This window comes from Nematolebias whitei, chromosome 15, assembly GCF_014905685.2.
Source record: "Nematolebias whitei isolate Nwh7 chromosome 15, NemWhi1, whole genome shotgun sequence".
Lineage (NCBI taxonomy): Eukaryota > Metazoa > Chordata > Actinopteri > Cyprinodontiformes > Rivulidae > Nematolebias > Nematolebias whitei.
In genome coordinates this window covers 40,191,861-40,209,246 of record NC_056512.1, presented here as the reverse complement: position 1 = coordinate 40,209,246, position 17,386 = coordinate 40,191,861, and the positions used below count along the sequence as shown (strand labels likewise).

The window sequence follows — 17,386 nt, the reverse complement described above, 5'->3', positions numbered from 1 at the left end:
AAACAGTCCAGCTGACTCATTAACTGCATTCTTATTGCAACGACTTTTAGTTTGGCAGTGATGAAATTTGTGATTTATTGGCACTACAGTAAAATAAAGAAATCTGTATATTTTCCCATTAGTTTGTCTCTATGATAAAGTTTAATAACACAATAAATTTTCTTTCAGTCTTTATGGCAGAAACTATCCACAGTCTGGGTCAAATCACACATTCTTGCCTTAAAATCCAACTTTATTTTTGCTCAACTTTATTTAAAGACCCAGATAATAAGACTAAATAAACCCAGACACAGTGAACTCAGTGATACGTTCGCTCTGCATCTAAGCTCTACCGTAATCCTCCACCTCCTGGTTCTGTTTGGACGTCTTCCTTCACCTCATTAACAACCCATTTTTAATCGTAGGCCCCTCAGTCTCCAGAGCCAGCAGTTTAATGTTAATGTGTTTCTTTTTTTAAATTACAGACAGTGTGAACAGAAGAAATTTCAGGTTTTGTCATGTTAAGTTAATTTAATATTTTATTCCTGCATTTTAGGCTACAACATATTATAGAAAAAAAGTTGTAATTGTGTCTAGATGTAGAATTAAATGTGCTATTCCAGTCACGTAACTACGGTGTACGTTATGTATATTTGTGTTGCACACTTCAATAATGAACCTCCCAGATTATAGTATATTGTAGTACTTATTATCTCCCAGGACAATGTCCCAAAAAGGCTTCCACTGACACAAAACAAATCACAAAGGAGGCGGTGGGAACCTTATTCTCTCACATTTGTCATATGCAGGTTAACGCAGGGTCAGCAATGCAATAAAATGTTCAGGATGAGAAGAACCGATTTGACTCGCTAAAAACAAACAAGAAATACTAAAGCATGAAATAAGGGTACAAAATAAAGTACCAAAAAATGAAAAGAAATATAATATTTACAAGGTCCAAAAATAAATATAGTAAACAACAACATGGTCGAATATAATGGTGCAAATAGGATGAATTCATATAAATAAGTATTTCACAAGTAGTAATATTAGCTTAAATGCACATGATATATATATATTGTACATAACTAACATAAACTACACAGGTTGTGTGACAGGCTATTGGACAGGTAGTGAGTAAAACTGATATAAATTATGATGGTAAGGTAGTGACAAACATGATACAGCCACATAGTGCAGCAGCAAAAAACAGATGTGCAATGTTATTGTTAATAGTTCAGTATTATTATCAAGAGTTCAGTAATCTGACAACTTGTGGATAATAACTGTTTTTGAGTCTTTTCGTGCACAATGGCAGACTCCTGTATCGTCTGCCTGAGGGTAGTAGATGGAAGAAGCCTTGTGCTGGGTGGGTGTTGTCCTTAATGATGCTGCGTGCTTTACGCAGACATTGGCTGTGGTAGATGTCCTGGATGATGTTGTGACTGCTACCAGTGATGTCCTCTGCTGTTTGCACCACCCTCTTTAGTGCTTTCTGACTGGTGCAGTTCCCATACCACCCTGTGATGCAGCCTGTCAGCAAATGGCAAACCATTTCACAATGTATTGAACTGATAGTAATCAATCCAGTACATTGTGAAATGGTTCCTGAAGTCTGGAAGCATTTATGGGACCTGTTTTAGATCTGCTGGTTTTAAATGGTCCACAAATATGAACTTACACAACTCCGAGTCACTAAGGGTTTATTGTGACACAAAGCAGTTCCACTCTTTACTCTGGTCCACAAAAAGGAATTGGTTTAGTGTTTGCTGAACAGCCACTCCACCTCTTTCTTTTTATACCATTTCTAGTGAATTTAATGCATATTTGACGTATTTTTCGGCCTATAAGTCACAGTTTTTTTGCAAAATTTACATGCACTGCGACTTATATACCGAAGCAACTTATTTATATTTTTTCCCCATATTTAAAAAAAAAACAATCCTTGGCTGAGATATGACCGTTTTCATTCATTCAGACATTGAAAATATTGAACACTACCATTTTCAGCCACTAGATGGCACTCGAGTAGTATGGCATGCCGTTGTGTCCAGCTCCGGGATCATGCCTGGAGCAACCATCAAATCAGCTTCATTTCACTGCGCCGCCCCGACAAAATGAAGCTAATTTGACCATTGAAGTGCATTTATTAAGTAAAAATTCAACTGAGACACACCTTTGCTATAATGTCGAGCAAAGAAATAATTGTTTTAGGTGCTTATCTTGTTAAATTTCAAAGAAATGCACAGCGTTCCTCCTTACTGATTTCCTCCCTCTGCACGCTCCCAGAGCACTGAGGCAACAAATACTTCTGAAATACAGCTGATTTTACCATTACCATTATTTCTTGAAATGCAGCAGTGTTTATGAAGAAAAATATTCTTCTGGAAAGACGGCATTCCCGTGTGGATGGCGCTTTAGTTTGTCCTTTCCAGCTGACAGGAAACAGGTTTGCCCTTCGTCTCGGTTAATCTCTCGAGGGATGAAACCTTGTCATCATTCAAACTTCATAATGCAGAAACGCAGCCCAACGTTCCAGTTTACATACTCATCTGCATCAAACAAAGACCATCCAGAGTTTCATCTAACCCTTTGTGTTTGGTTGCGTCTTGAAACTGCACTTTTGAAAAGCCCTGCTCGAAACGTTCTACATTATTTGTTTTGTTGTTGTTTCGCTTTGTTTTGTGTTTTGAATGTCCAGAGGACCAGATTTAACTTTTTTAGGCCCTGCTCTTTTTGTTCTGCTGCTGATGTTGGATTCTGTTTGATGGAGATTTTCAGATGATTAATGGTGCTGAGAGTCAACATTCTCTCCTCCGACAAACATTTAGTTCCATGTTGGTTTTAAATGCAGACTGCTGCCTCCCGGGCATCATTTTGGCCCCCCTCCCCCACACCATATTATCTTCCTCCACCCTCTCAACTATCATGTTCAGTGCATCTTTGTATTGCTTCCCTCTCCTCCCTGCTGCCCATGTGTTCGTTGAATCTCTCGACTTGTTACTGGTATCATAAGGCTTTGTAAATATCTCCTGGGTCTTTTTGGCCCATCTTATAGAATTTCCTTCTCTCAGGTTTTTCGTCATACTTGTCAGAATACAGGAAGTGGATTCTATAACCTCTATGATTCCCCTGAAATTGGTGCTCCATTTGGTTCCCTGAAAGTGTTTCTCACATCAATCAACGATAGTCTTTTATTTTGTTAAATCAATCATCGGTAGGCCTGTCACGATAACAAATTTAGCTGGGCAATTAATTTTCTCAGAAATTATTGTGATAAATGATAATACTGTTTGAAATTTGAAAATAATTGGTAATTGTAAAATTTAAGAAGAAATGTTTAATTTGTTTTGCATGTAGTACCTTTTTCGACCACTGGATGGCAGTATAAGACTGAATTGAAGGATGGATAGTGAGGGAGCGAGCAGCGTGGCTCTTTAAGAAAAATGGGAGGGAGGCCTCTTGACGTGTCATGGGCTTTTTCTCTTCCTTTCTTTGGTTCTCAAAATGGCGGACACTCGGTGTGGTTTGAGCTCTTTAGCATAGCATTTGTCACACAGCTTTTAATTAAAAATCAGTAAACAAGTTCTCAGCTTCCTTTTGCAGAGAAAAACAACTTTTTAGATGAATGCACAGGTTTCAACTATGAATTTTGCAGCTTCGACAAGACGGAGTTTTTTTCCCGAGGTCGGCCTGTTAGCTTCTCAGCTTAGCTGCTTTTAAAAATCCAAAAACGCTATTTTAGATGATTAAAATTGATTTTAAAGAGAAAAGAGAAAGGGAGGGGTCAGTGAAGAGCACCAGAGTTGAGCCTTTTGTCATCCAGTGTCTTCAGTAGAAAGAGAGAGACACGAAGAAACGATAAAGCCAATAAATGAAAATGAGGTTGATAATTTTCATTTATCATGCGATTCATTGATTTATTGTTTATCATGACAGGCCTAATTATCGGATTCTAATCTGGAACAAATTTAAATTTTTGAGTTAATCCAGTTAAAAATGGACATATCATCTTACTGACATTAGCCAAAACAAAGTTGGCTACAACTCAGTTATTTTACAGATATTGAGTTAATATTTGATCTGGTAGTAGCTGAGAGTCATTCCTAACACATGCTCAGAACCTATGAAATTACACTGTATTTTAGGATTTGACCAAACTGGCTCACAGCCGTCATTTATCTTCGTCTTTGTGGCCAATTCTTGCATGAAAGATGGTGGGCAATATGGTCAAGGTGTCTTTATTGTCATACACACCACATGTAGTACATGGGGTGGAACAAAACTATGTACACATGGTCCCAGTTACATCCAACAAAAATACAAATTGCATAGAAAAACAGTAAAGATCCAAGAAATTAACTAAGAACTACGCTAAACTAAGAATATAGTAAGCACTAATAGTACAAAACAGTGTGCCAAACAACAGCAGCATGAACATGAGTCCGTGTGAGCAGATGAGGACGAATGAACACAGCAACATGAAACAAATCAGCAGCAGGAGATCAGCATCATGGATAGTCAGTAGCACATACCAGTATCAACAATCAAGTGGCATTACAGAGATTTTTTTCCACAGTAATATGTATTCCTTGAAGGAATGCAAAGCCCTTATATACCAATACATTGGAAATTAATAATCCTTTAAATTTGAAATCTGTTTAGAACAAAGATTAGCATGAGGTACAACAGAACAGAGTTTTGGGAGACAGAGGATTGAGAACAATAATCCCTTCGTCTCCCTGCTGTTTGACTGTGGGGCAGATTATTTGTGTCCAGTGTGGACCACCGTGGCGCAGTCACTAACACAGTTTTCACTCCTGGAGGGATCTCTGTTTGTCCAAAGCTCATTTTATTGTTAGCCTTCTTTACATCTGATGCTCAGGAAGCCAAAAATAGTCAGCAGTCACAGCAACAGCTGGGTTTTTATTCCACCAAAGCGATGACAGAGAGCTGTGCTGCAACCAAACAGAAGTATTTGTTGATTAATTACTTAAATGAAGCCAATGGTCAGGGGCTTGGCTTCAGCCAACTGTGATGGATGAAGAGTCGCTGAAACATGTGACTGTGGTGATTAAAGAGAACAGTTTAGTGATGCAATCTAAGGCCAATTAAAATGCTTCTGCATCGTCTCTGAGCTGCACTGATCCAAAACACAGCCAGAGAGATTGGCAGCTGTAGGCCGTTTTGCCAGTTGGTGGAGGGTTATTGAGCTCATTCACCATATCTAAGCCCCGTTAATCTCTTATTCTCAAATTAGAACTTTGTCATTAGAGAAGGAATGAAAAGTTGTACGTCAATTACTTTGGAAAGTTTTCACCTCCGTCATAAGAATGAGGTGACGCAAACAGATACAAACTGAATGTGTTGCTCATAAAGCTTCTAGTTGAATAGCACCAAGATTTTCTCATTTTAATCCTTTTTTTTTAACGTTACGTGTTTTTACGTCATGTTACGAGCCTGACGAGCCAAAACAAAGCTTACCATTTTCTAATCCAGCTTAGGTTGATATAAGGCCAGTGTTCAAATGTGAACAACCGTCAGCTTTGAGTTCTACATTTGCACCTTAAACAGTTTTCTCAGGCTGATGGCGATGAAATAACAGAATGAAAGATCTGCCTCGTGAAGAAGTAAAAAAAGGAGAAATGGTTTTATAAAACAGGAAGTTGCAGGTAATCTAAATCCTGAAGAAGGGAGCAGCCGAAAGAAACAGTGCTGGTATTTATGAGCGAGTCTCCAAAATGTCCCAACATTCGCAAGAGGTCTCCCTTTCCTTGCCTGAGTTGCTGGGCCTTGCCCTTGCGTCGCAGACATTTTGAACACGTTCATGAAATAGTCTCGGAATAGTTGCGGAGTTCGGAACACGCCTCAGATCTGCCACAAACCTGTCTCAGGTTCGATTCCTCCAATCAGAAGGTGAAAAATGCGAGAAACTGTAAAACCACTCTGTGATTTACTGAAAACAACAAAAGGCAAATTAATTATGATCAAATTGACACCTGGTGATAAAATCAAGACCTACTAAACTGCATTTTAATTCAGGAAGGTTGCATAAAATGTAGTTCCATTATTTTTTTTTTTTTGCATTTATGTATGCCAACGTGTTGTGTACCAATGTAGTGTAATACCAAATGGAAAGAAGCACTTACTTTTTTTTATTTACGTACTTGCATAGTTATGTACCAGTACTTCCTTACATACTTGGTACATACTTACTTACTTACATACTTACTTACATACTTACTTACGTACTTATGTACTTACATGTTTACTTACGTATTTGCATACTTTCATACGTACTTACTTACTTATGTACTTACTTACTTTGGGGCGGCTGTGGCTGAGTGGTTAGATCAGTTGTCCTCTATTGTAAGAGTTGGGGGTTCGATTACACCATCAGTCACATGTTAGACACTGAACCCCTCATTGCCTCCGATGTGTGTCCCATCGGTGTATGAATGTGATAAAGCTCTGATTAATCTTTGTAGAGATCTAGTAGAGTGCTGTATGAATGGGTAAATGAGGCACAGATTGTGTTGTAAAGAGCTTTGAGTATCTTGATCAGATAGAAAGGTGCTGTATAAGTACAGTCCATTTACCATTTACTTCCGTACTTGCATTCGTACTTACATACTTAATTGCGTACTTACGTAGTTGCTTACTTATGTACTTGTGTCCTTACTTATGTATTTACTTACTTACGTACTTACTTAATTATGTGTTTACTTACACACTTACATACTTACCTACTTTCTTACTTACTTACGTACTTATGTACTTACATACTTACATACTTAAATATTTGCATACTTATGTACTTACTTGCTTTCTTACATGCTTACATATTTACTTACTTACGTACTTGCTTACTTACATACTTATGTATTTACTTACTTACGTCCTTGCTTACTTATGTACTTTCTTATGTACTTATTATTTGCTTGCATACGTACGTACTGACTTACTTACGTACCTACGTATGTACTTACTTACTCACATATAATTTGTTTATCCAAATAGTGACCAACAGCTGAGGCTCAGTGAGATAGTACAAGTTTTGCAAGTTATTGGACAGTACAAATTTTAGTACAAAGTCCAGTTACAAAAGTATTGTACTGTCCAGCTGGTTAGTAAAAAGTTCTTTATCCTTCTATCTTTTCTGCACAACTTGAAACATTAAATATAAATAAATAAATGTAAAGTAATTGTACTTGTATAAAACTTTTTCTGCGGTTCAGCTCTTGGTTACGTCACGTTACGAGCCTGACGAGCCGAAACAAAACGAAACAAATGGTTTTCTAGTATCACGTTACAAAACATCTAAACCTCAAGAAGAGCAGGACAGAAAAATGATGCGGTTTGGACACGTCACTTTTTAACACCATGAGATGACTTGAAACCAGTTATCAACTCAAACATCATGCTTATCATTCTGCAAAGCTCTAAGTTTCTTTGTTTTAACATTTTCTACAAACAGCTGAGGCTTTTAGGCTCGGTATCTGCTGATCCATGTTTAGTCTACAAAGAGAAGACAGATCAGTGAGTTTTGGACACTTTTTTTTAAGCGTCTCCTTTCAGAATCAGCCTTCTTTGATTTTGTGTGATAGCAGCCAACCAGCTTGGCTGTAAGTGAGTGTGTTGTCTTCTTCAGAGAAGGAGACATGGCTGATTTAAAAAAAACATCTTTGTCATCTGAAGTGGAAGGCTTGTAGTTGATGGGTGTGCTGCAGTGGAGAAATAAAACCCATCAGGTTGCTGGAGAGCAGGGTGGAGGTGGGGAGAGGAGCACAGAAGGAATTGATTCATGCCACTTTTCTCCTGACAGAATTTGTTTGTTTATTGCAAAATTTATTAATGTGAACATAAAGCAAGTTCTCTGCTTAGGAGGCAAAAAATGAAGACCAACGCTGCATATTGTCCTTACAAACAGGACTAAGATTAAACCTCTAACGTTACCTAAACAAAGTATCGAATGAATAAATGCATCGGATCCAAGTGCTGTTCAATTTATCTTTGTCACCAAATCCTGAATACATTTGTCTCTTGTTGTCTGACGGTTTTGTTGTCGTCGTTGACACGCTCAGACAGGCGACGCGTTTTAAAACAAAGGCTGATCTATGCTTCGTGAAGATCATCAGTTCAAAATGTGATGTCTGAACTATAAAGCCGAGCTGTACCTGACAGCGCCGTGTGAAGATCAAATCATGTCGCCCAAATCAGACGAAGGACTTTCAAAGGTGGATATAATGTCAGAAAGAAGACGTGCACGTGTGTTTGTGCTGTCAGGTGATCAATAAAGCGTTCTAGGAACTGCTCGGAGATGAAACCCCAAACAACAAAATGCTTTCCGTTCACTTTTTAGAAATACAGTTTTTAGTGTGCGCCGTGTAATAAGATGCTGACTTAATTATGTTTATTTGTTCATCAAGGTCACAACTATGTTTTACTGACCGCTTATTTTATTGATTAATCCGTTCATTTATTAAATTAATCAGATTATTACTCCCAACTTTTTGTCCTTGAAATGCCTGACTCAGATCAGCTGCTGAGCATCAACGATAATCAATTCAATTCATGTTCCGGACTATAAGTCGCTACTTTTTTCACAGGCTGTGAACGCCGCAGCTTATACAATGCTGCGGCTAGTTTATTTATTTATTTATTTTTGACGGGCTAACGAGCTTCATGCAACCAAAACATTTAGCTGCGTCACACCCGGACGCTCACATAGCTGCCCAATACACATCTCTCTTGGGGGTGGGTCCTCGTGACTCAGTGAGACTACCTGTATAAATAAAGGTTAAAAAAAAAATCTGACCAATGAAATTACAGAACAGGTCATGTGACCAAGTGGGGAGGCTCCCTGTTCTTTTCTCCCTTCCCCGTTGTGCCCTTAGGGAGGGAGGAAGCAAGTTTTTTTTTTTTGAAAGCTGTGTGACAGGCACTGTTCAATAAAAACACATTTACTATAACCGGTTGATAGCTTTTGTCAGTTTTTTCTCTTAGCTTAATAAATACATTTTATTTGTGTGACACACACTTTAGGAATAACTTAATTTGGTCTGGGGTAAGGAATTAATTGTAGTGAAAAAGGCTCAAGTCCCAGACCTTACAGTTCAAGTAAAGTTTTAACCGTTTTTATCATTTTAAATTTTACTCAAGTTATAAAGTTAAAGTCTGATGAAAATATAAATAAAATAGATGCTGTGAGTTTGAACCTTTTGTGTAAATCTGAAGTTTTGAGTCTTGGACTTCTGGAAGAAGCAGCAAAAGTTTAGCTTCAGTTGAAATCCTTAAAGTCCACGTCTTTTCAAAGCATCCTGGAGAATTTTCGTGGAGTTTTGTTGAAGGAGATCTGCTGCCTCAGTCTGTTGAACAGATACTGAGTGTCGAATGGATGCACGTTGCATACTGAGAAGAATTTCTATTCAATCATCCAGTTGGTGAAACTGACTCTATAGACTCTTTTGGCAAAATTGGGCTTTTGTAGCAACTTTAAAAATTGAAGCAGGGCTGCATTAATTTCACTTTTTGTCTTTTGTTTAATATTCTTTTACGTTAGCATTTTTATAAGATGCTGGAAAACCGTGTTTTAGGTAAATAATTGTGCTTTTTGTTTGTTTGAATCTAAATGCCAATGCTTGTATAATAATACTGATCCTTAGTTTGAGTAAAATAATTCAAAATGACTGAATTAAAAGGTTGATTTCACAACGAAATGCTCATAATCTGCTTCGCTTGTCATTAGTTGCACCACAGAAGCAACATCTGGGTTTTTCATTGTGGGGAAAAATGTGGTTTAAAATTATTTTTTCTCAAATTAAACCCATAGATTGATGTCACGTTGCAGATTACAGTCATCTTTAGACGGTAAAGGTGCTTGAAGTGGCCGGCCTCCCAGAAGCATTTATGGTTAAAAAAGTGCTGTCTGAGAGCCAGATGCTATCAATTCCCCTTCTTTCTTCAGACACGTCTCTCTTTAATGGCTCATTCAATACCTCTGATGGGTTATACAGATTTATGCTTTGGCTCCTACTGAGCTGCAGTTTGCCAAGAGGATGCCGGGTAATGCTTTAAAATACAGAGACACGTTTCACTCATTACTCTGCAGAATTAAAGACCTTTACGTTTGTTTTTATTTTCTGACAGAACTCCAAATGATGTCCGTCTCGACCAGCTCATTCTTTTAAATCTTGGCCTAAACTGTTTATTTTTTTTATTTTTTTTATTTGTCCAAAAATACATGACTCAGGTTGACATTTTCTTCAATGTGGAAATCTACGGTTTAAGAAAACAAGCAAACAAAACCCCGACAATTTAGAGAGGTTCAATCTGGTTTATTTATTTATTTACAAATTACGTCAATTTGTTTCATAAGTAATTATTAATATGTTTTATCTTTTGTGCTCCATTGACTGTTACCAACAATTTTATGGTAAAAGCAATGACTTTACCTCACATGTATTTGATTTATTTTCATGTGTGTTTCTGTAAAAAAAAATTTAACATTATTTTAACGTCTTTCTTACAGCTCTTTAAAGAATTTACCTACGCCTATTCTATTTTCCGATTGGAGCTTTTGATTTAAAAATGTAACATATTTTTATTTTTAATGGATTTGTCCTCTTCATCGTCTCATCTGTATCTTTAAAGCGCTAAAAGAGATTCTGGCAGGACGTTCAGAAGATGTCTCGACTGAGAATGAATCTACGAACAAAACAAACTCTTCAGGAGTTCAGAAACATTTTGAAGGCTGAAGGGATTAAAGAAGGCTGTCAAATTTGAGAAAAACGTGTGGTGAAATGCAGCTGATTTGACATTTGATCGAGGAGTTCCGGAGCGAGACGAAAGTGGATTTGTATGACAAGCCAAGTGTCTCATTAATAGCCACTTTTGCCTATTAATGAAACACTTGGATTGCCATATTAGTTGAGGGCCCTCTAGTGGCTGAAAATGGTAGTGTTAGATATTTTCTGTCAGAATGAATGAAACCGTCTGATCTCAGCCAAAAACTGGGTTATAAATATGGAACAAAAACAACTTTCCTCTCTGCGATAGCTAAAAGTTGCTCTGAATGTGTGAATTTCCACAACTTTTGAACGCATCTGAACCAAATAAACTTCTTTTGTTCTTCTTCCTCTTCCTGCAGGCTGGATTCACTGTTCTGTTGGGGCCCTTCACCTTCTTCAACGCCCAGAAGACCAAATACCTTCAGATTCTCACCTCACTCATGCGCTGGATTGGTAAGAAGAAACACATCATGAGATAAAGATTTGGTCTTCGACAAGTTTAGTCATAAAAAAAAAAAAGAACATTTAGTTTTTATCCGTAAGTTTTATGTAGTAAAGGAAAAACAAGTTACTCCTCAAAATCTTCTTAAAATGAAATGAATATAATTTCCAGTGGAAATAATACAAGGAAAAATATCAGCAATGACCCTAGAGAAGCAACTGGCAAGGGTCAAAGGTCATTTCCATGTTATGTGAAGTCCATCAACCTGTGGACAGAAAGCTTATTTACAATCGGAAAACATTTAAATCAGCTGCCAATCTTAGCAGGAGTGGCTATCCCAGTAAATCCTTCACAAGGTCCGACCGTGCAGTGCTCAGAGAAATGAACTTTGTCTCAGACTCTACAGGCCTCAGCAGGTCAAAGGTCATGACAGGATAATTAGAAGATAAACAGGCATGACTTGTTTGGAAGCACTTCAAGAGGAACCCTCTCCTCTCTAAAACCAGCATGGCAGCTTTGTAAAGTTTCATTTAAATGAGCCACAAGACTTCTGGAACAAAACAAGGAAGTAGATATGTTTACCCATAATGCACTGCAGCACATTTAGAGGAAACCAAACCCCTCCTCCCAGCTGTCAGCACAGAGGTGGAAGGCTGATAGTCTGGGCGCCTTGCAGTCATTGAGTGGACCATGAGCTCATCCATGGAGTCAAATGTGAGTCCATCAACTGGAGCACGAGTCAAACTGGGTCCAACAGAACCACAATTCCTAACACAGCAGCTGATCTACAGCGAAACGGGTCAGAAAGAAAGAATCAAGACGTTGCAGTGCAGGACCTCATTCTGATTGATGCTGTGGGAGGACCTTAGAGCTGTACAGAAAGCTTTTGATTTTGTTTAAATTTAGGTTTTATTTACCTTATTATAGGAACTGTTAATGCGAGAAGAATTTCTTTTTAGATTTGCACATAGCGTTTATTAAACCCTGCAACAGCAGGAAGTGTTTCTCAGTGTGCATGTGACTTTGTCCACAGTTTTTTTTTTTGTTGTTTTCTGTATTTTGTTTGAGCCTTTCTGCCTTTTTCCCTACAAACATCTATTTCCATTTTATCTGCTTCCACATACCCCCCACTTTCATCCCTCCCTTCTGCCTTTGTGGCGGCTGTGGTCATTTCTCCGTCTATCATGGTTCGGTTCTGCTACGTGTCTTCGACTCCCATCTCCTCTCATTTCTCAGCCTGACAGGCCTGACAGCCCGTCCCAGACTTGATTGGACCGTCACTCACAGGGCGACGGGCGAAAATAAACCGTTCGTCCAGGACTTGCTGCTAAAATCACAACGCCACTGAATCACAGCTCTCTTACCCCCCCACAGCCACATGCCCACTTAAATAAACAAAAACTCAGCAGCATTCATTTACTGCCCGGTACTCTTCCGGTTGCATCGTCCGCCCTGGCTCGCCGTTATTGATCATTGGTGTCACTTTGCAGCGTGCTCTTTACGTCTCGGGCTAATGATTCAAAATGGCTCCGTTGGAAGTTTTGTTTCTTTCACGTTTCTGCAACATCTTAAAGGAAAAGAACGGTCAGAGAGCTACAGCTGCATACAAACGCCAACATTTGGTGGTCATATGACATACTGGTTTATTTCTGTTTCTTGCTTTGTGTTTTAATAAGTTTGTTTCAGAGAATATGTGGTGAATTTAAAAAGAATCACAGAAAAACACATTAGGCTTGTTTAATATAATTGTATGTGTGACGTGCAAGAGTTGCACTAAAGCAAGAAATTCTGTTAAAAACACATAAAAAAATACAAACTCCTTTCTGGTTTTTAATTAAAATAATCTCTCTAATAAGCTCATCTAACTCTCCTTTTTAATTTGGCAGCATTGCTCGTGTGCTTGTTCAGCTGTGTGTTATTTGCTGGAGTGCACAAGTTTTGGTTAAACAAAACTTTATACCGTCTAATCAGTACAGATTCACACTTGGTTTATTTTATCCAGCTCATGATAATTATCAGCATTTTGATTTCTTACGTCTACATTTTAAATGAACTACTTTAGTGAAGAAAATATAACTGCATTCAGAATTTACTAACGGTTCTAAGATGTTAAATGTGTAATGTACAATATTCAATGGGAGGGTCAATGTGGACAAAGTGAAACTGGGTATTGTAGTGGTTAATCATCAGTGTTTAGATGTTATGGATGTGGTTTAAAGAAGCAATGAAGTCATGACCTACTTTGTTAATTAGAGCATTAATCTTGACCAGTGGTCTCGTTCCTCTTTTGTCCCAGGTTGCTCGTGTTGGTTTTTAGAGCAGAGAAGGAGCGAACCGACAGGCCCACTTATAGATTTTGTTGAATTGTTTCTGCTCGCGCTGCTTCTCAAGGGCAAGAAAATGCATTATCCTATTAAGATTTAGCCCCCTTTTAAAATAACAGCAATTATGTGTGCCGCTCTCAGAGGAACTGTAAGACTGAGCAGGAGTGGTCATTAGTGGTATTAAACGTGCGTTGTTGGGAATATTTAACTCGGTATAATGGGATGTTTCATGGCACGCCTCCACTGGCTTGAATGACATTTCTGCTCATTCTTCATGTCCAAACTGCTCCTTCAGGCTGGATGCTGCTGCTTGTGTTCAGCAATCACGATTCAAACCCAAGGTCCTCAGTTGGATTGAGGCCTGGCTTTGACTGGACCCATTCCAGGACCTTTAACTGGTTCTCCCTAGACCAGTGGAGCGTTGCGTCAAGACTCCCAACAGGTTTTCCTCAAGAATTTCTCTATTTTTTCCTCCCATCTGTTTTTCCTTAAATTGTGACCCGTTTACAAGTCCCTGCTCATGAAAAATATTTCTACATCATGACGCTGCTACTGCCATGCTTCGCTATGGGGACGTGTTCTCAGCATGATGAGATATGGTAGCTATGGTGTTGTCCTTGATGGCCAAAAGTTCATTGGTCTTATCTTGCAACAGCACCTGCTTCCACAAGTTCAGGGAAGAAATTCGTCATCATCCAGTGTCTGCAGAAGTTCTTTGAGTCCATGACCCTCTCTCATCAGTTTGCTGTAGTGGAGTCATCTTTCTATTTTCTAATAATGGACTAAATGGAGCTCCAAGGGATGTTCAGGGTTCTTTGATAACCCAACCCAACTTCGTCTCTTACCTGTGTTTCTCAGTCTTCATGAATCTCTTGATACTTGATGATGATGAACTGGCACTGCTTCCCTCTCTGGCCTTTATAATCACCAGTTCTATGATTTCACCTGTAGAAGTCCACAAAGACGGTCTTGTGGGTTGGATTTCAAGTGTCGCACTTGGTTTATGGGTCACTTCTCTCCGTTCTATTTGTTGTTGTTTGTAGCTGCCTGTTACATGCTTGAATTTTGGAGTCAACATAGTCAAATTTTTTTTGCTTTTCTAGTTTTCATTAAGGGAGAAAAAGTTAAACATTTATTAAATAAGAGTAAAGTTGCCTCTTTTTTGTGTACCGTACATTTACTGCTGCAAGTACAAAAAACAAACACTAAATAACATTAATAACAGCACGGAAACTAACTCCTGTATGTCTGAATTTAACAAGCTGTACGTCGAGGTCCCCGTCGCTGAAAGATTTGAAAAGTCGATGTTTGTTTTTATGGACTGAAATTGAATAAAGAATGCGAGTAAATCTTAATGTTTTTGGTGCAAGAGATTCAAGTGGGTAAGTAAGTAAAACTTTATTTATAGTGCACTTCTCAAGATAAAAATCACAAAGTGCTTCGACAAACAAAATAAAAAAAGTGCACAAAACAGTTTAAAGCAAAGGTCGATTTAAAAAGATGAGTTTTTAGCTGGTCTTTAAAAGAAGCCATTGAGTCCACTGATGGTTAGTTTGAGGAAGGGAGTTCCAGAGTCTTGGAGCCACAGAAGAAAAGACTCTGTCTCCTTTAGGTTTCAGTTTTGTCTGGTGGACAATCAGCAGGTCTTGATCATAGGACCTCAAAGCCTTGATCGGGGTGTAGGGATGCAAAAGTTCTGAGATGTAAATTGGTGTCTGTCCATGCAGAGCTCGCCGAGTCAAAACCAAAACCCTGAAATCCACTCGATAATGAACTGGGAGCCAATGGAGTTGCTTTAGAAGTGGAGTTATATGACAAAATTTTGAAGATCCAGTCAATGAGTCAGTGGGTACGTGCCACACTTTTCTGGTCCGTGGCAGCTCAGAGTGACGGATCCTGGTGAGCGAAGGGAGCAATTTTATCCCCCACCAGACACAACGGAGGAGCCAGGGGGTGGCCAATGGTGGCCTTGACCACCATCTTTGAAACTATAATTTCTAGTTTTTATATTGCTTAAAAGTATAGATTTCTAACGTGATTGGAGTGATCGGTTTACTTATGTGGCAAGCTTGGGCGTATGGATGGTATTTAAATTTTATTAAACTTACCGCAACGCCACCTTAGGATTTTCACCCAAGGACATAAATTTATACACAAAAAGGCACTTAGGTTAATTTATGAGGAAGCAAGAGACTGTGTTCCAAGATAAAATGTAACTTTTATTAACACTAATTTAAAAAACAATTTTAATGGAAGCAATAATGATTGACAAAAAAAAAAAAAAGAACATTAACAAAGGCTGAGGCTTTCTGGTGGTCAGTCAACTAAACAGAAAAATGGATTAAGGCAACACAAAACAGGAATTCACCCAAAGTCGGAAGCTTCAGGGACAATCGTACTGCTACACATATATAGCGGCAGCCATCTTGGATTTTAACGTGGCTACTTAATTTTCTAAATGAACCTTTCTTACCACCAAATGGAAGGTGGTACCTCATTTATTGTTCAAGTTATCCCACAACATTCATGGACGGACGGACAGACGGAGGGAAGGTGTTTCCACGTCCTGCTTTTCACTTTGCGACCGGGAACAATAAAGTTCGTTCTTCTCTATAATTAGGAAATAATCACTCATTCTATCTCACCCTCTGATGTGATTGGTTTATAACAAGATAGCACGAAAAGGTAGGAAACTACCTGCAGGGACACTGACAGCTACTCTGTGGCTTTTTAGAATGGTGGGGAGTGGGGGTTGTTGGTTATGAAGGTCAGGGGGGCTCTTGTGGCTTGTTCAATGGAGAAACCAGCTGCCCGCTCTTTGGGGGACACTGAAATATGAAACGGTCCAAATGAACAGAAACATCCAATTTTAAAGATAAAAACAGTTACTAAAAAAACAGGATTAAAGCTCGAACTCTGAGTCAGAAAGCTGCTTCAGTGTTTTCTTGCTGCTTTGGTTGTAAAACATCATAAATTAGACTCGGACTAATAACCACGCTTTTAATTATGCCAGCTTCTGTTCAGTAAAAGGCATTTTGTGACTGTTTGAAAAGAGAAAACGTATCAGAGGAATTAAAGCTGTTCAATGTCATGAACCTGACAAAGACTATTTTGGTCCACTCCTGGTAGAGATTTCAGTTATTCTATTTTATTTTCATAAAAAAAGACACTATCAAAATCTTTGCTAGGTGCAGAACAAATTTACATCAAATTACTTCAGATCAGGGGATTTAACGTTTTGGATAACCTCACGAGTTATGTACAATTCTTACATCTTTTTTTATCATTCACGAGGCTTTATTAAAATCTCATCCAAGTGTTTCTTAAAACCATCTTAAATGATTCCTGGTTTATAAAAGTTCTAAAAAGTACGAACTTGGATTTTAATTCATTCGGGAAATGCTTTTTTGACAGAAAATAAAACAAAATTTCTGCAAGTGAGCAGGATGTTTTTCACATCGAGCGATATTAAGGTCGACGATGACGCCCATTTTAATTTTATTTACAATTGGTGTTGCCAATTTATAGAAATTAAAATAAGAAATGCAGATAAATAACCTCTGTCCTCTTGGTAATGCCATAAAGTGACGGTAACAGTTAAATCGTTTCTCAAACAGTTGGGCTGAACAATATCACTGCGCTCAGTATCAATATGGGAAACGACTGCTACGACTGCAATTAATCATTGATCATTATATTTCAACTTCTATGCGTTTACGTTCTGCTCGCTAATTTCATTCTTGGTCAATCCAACAAACTCACTGGTCTTGATGCTCGCACGATGTTCAGTTGATGGTGACAGAAGAGAAAGTGAAGAAAACATGAGTTTATCATAACTGATATTCTCATTT

General features: G+C 38.3%; 1 protein-coding gene across 1 annotated transcript in view; it reads left to right on the top strand.

Moving 5' to 3' along the window:
- Positions 1-17,386, top strand: part of tmem104 (transmembrane protein 104) — a 58,992-nt gene that overhangs the window by 36,512 nt on the left and 5,094 nt on the right. The window contains exon 8 of the mRNA XM_037688682.1: positions 11,129-11,222. Coding sequence (XP_037544610.1) covers positions 11,129-11,222 — 94 coding nt within the window. The remainder of the gene's footprint in view (positions 1-11,128; positions 11,223-17,386) is intronic.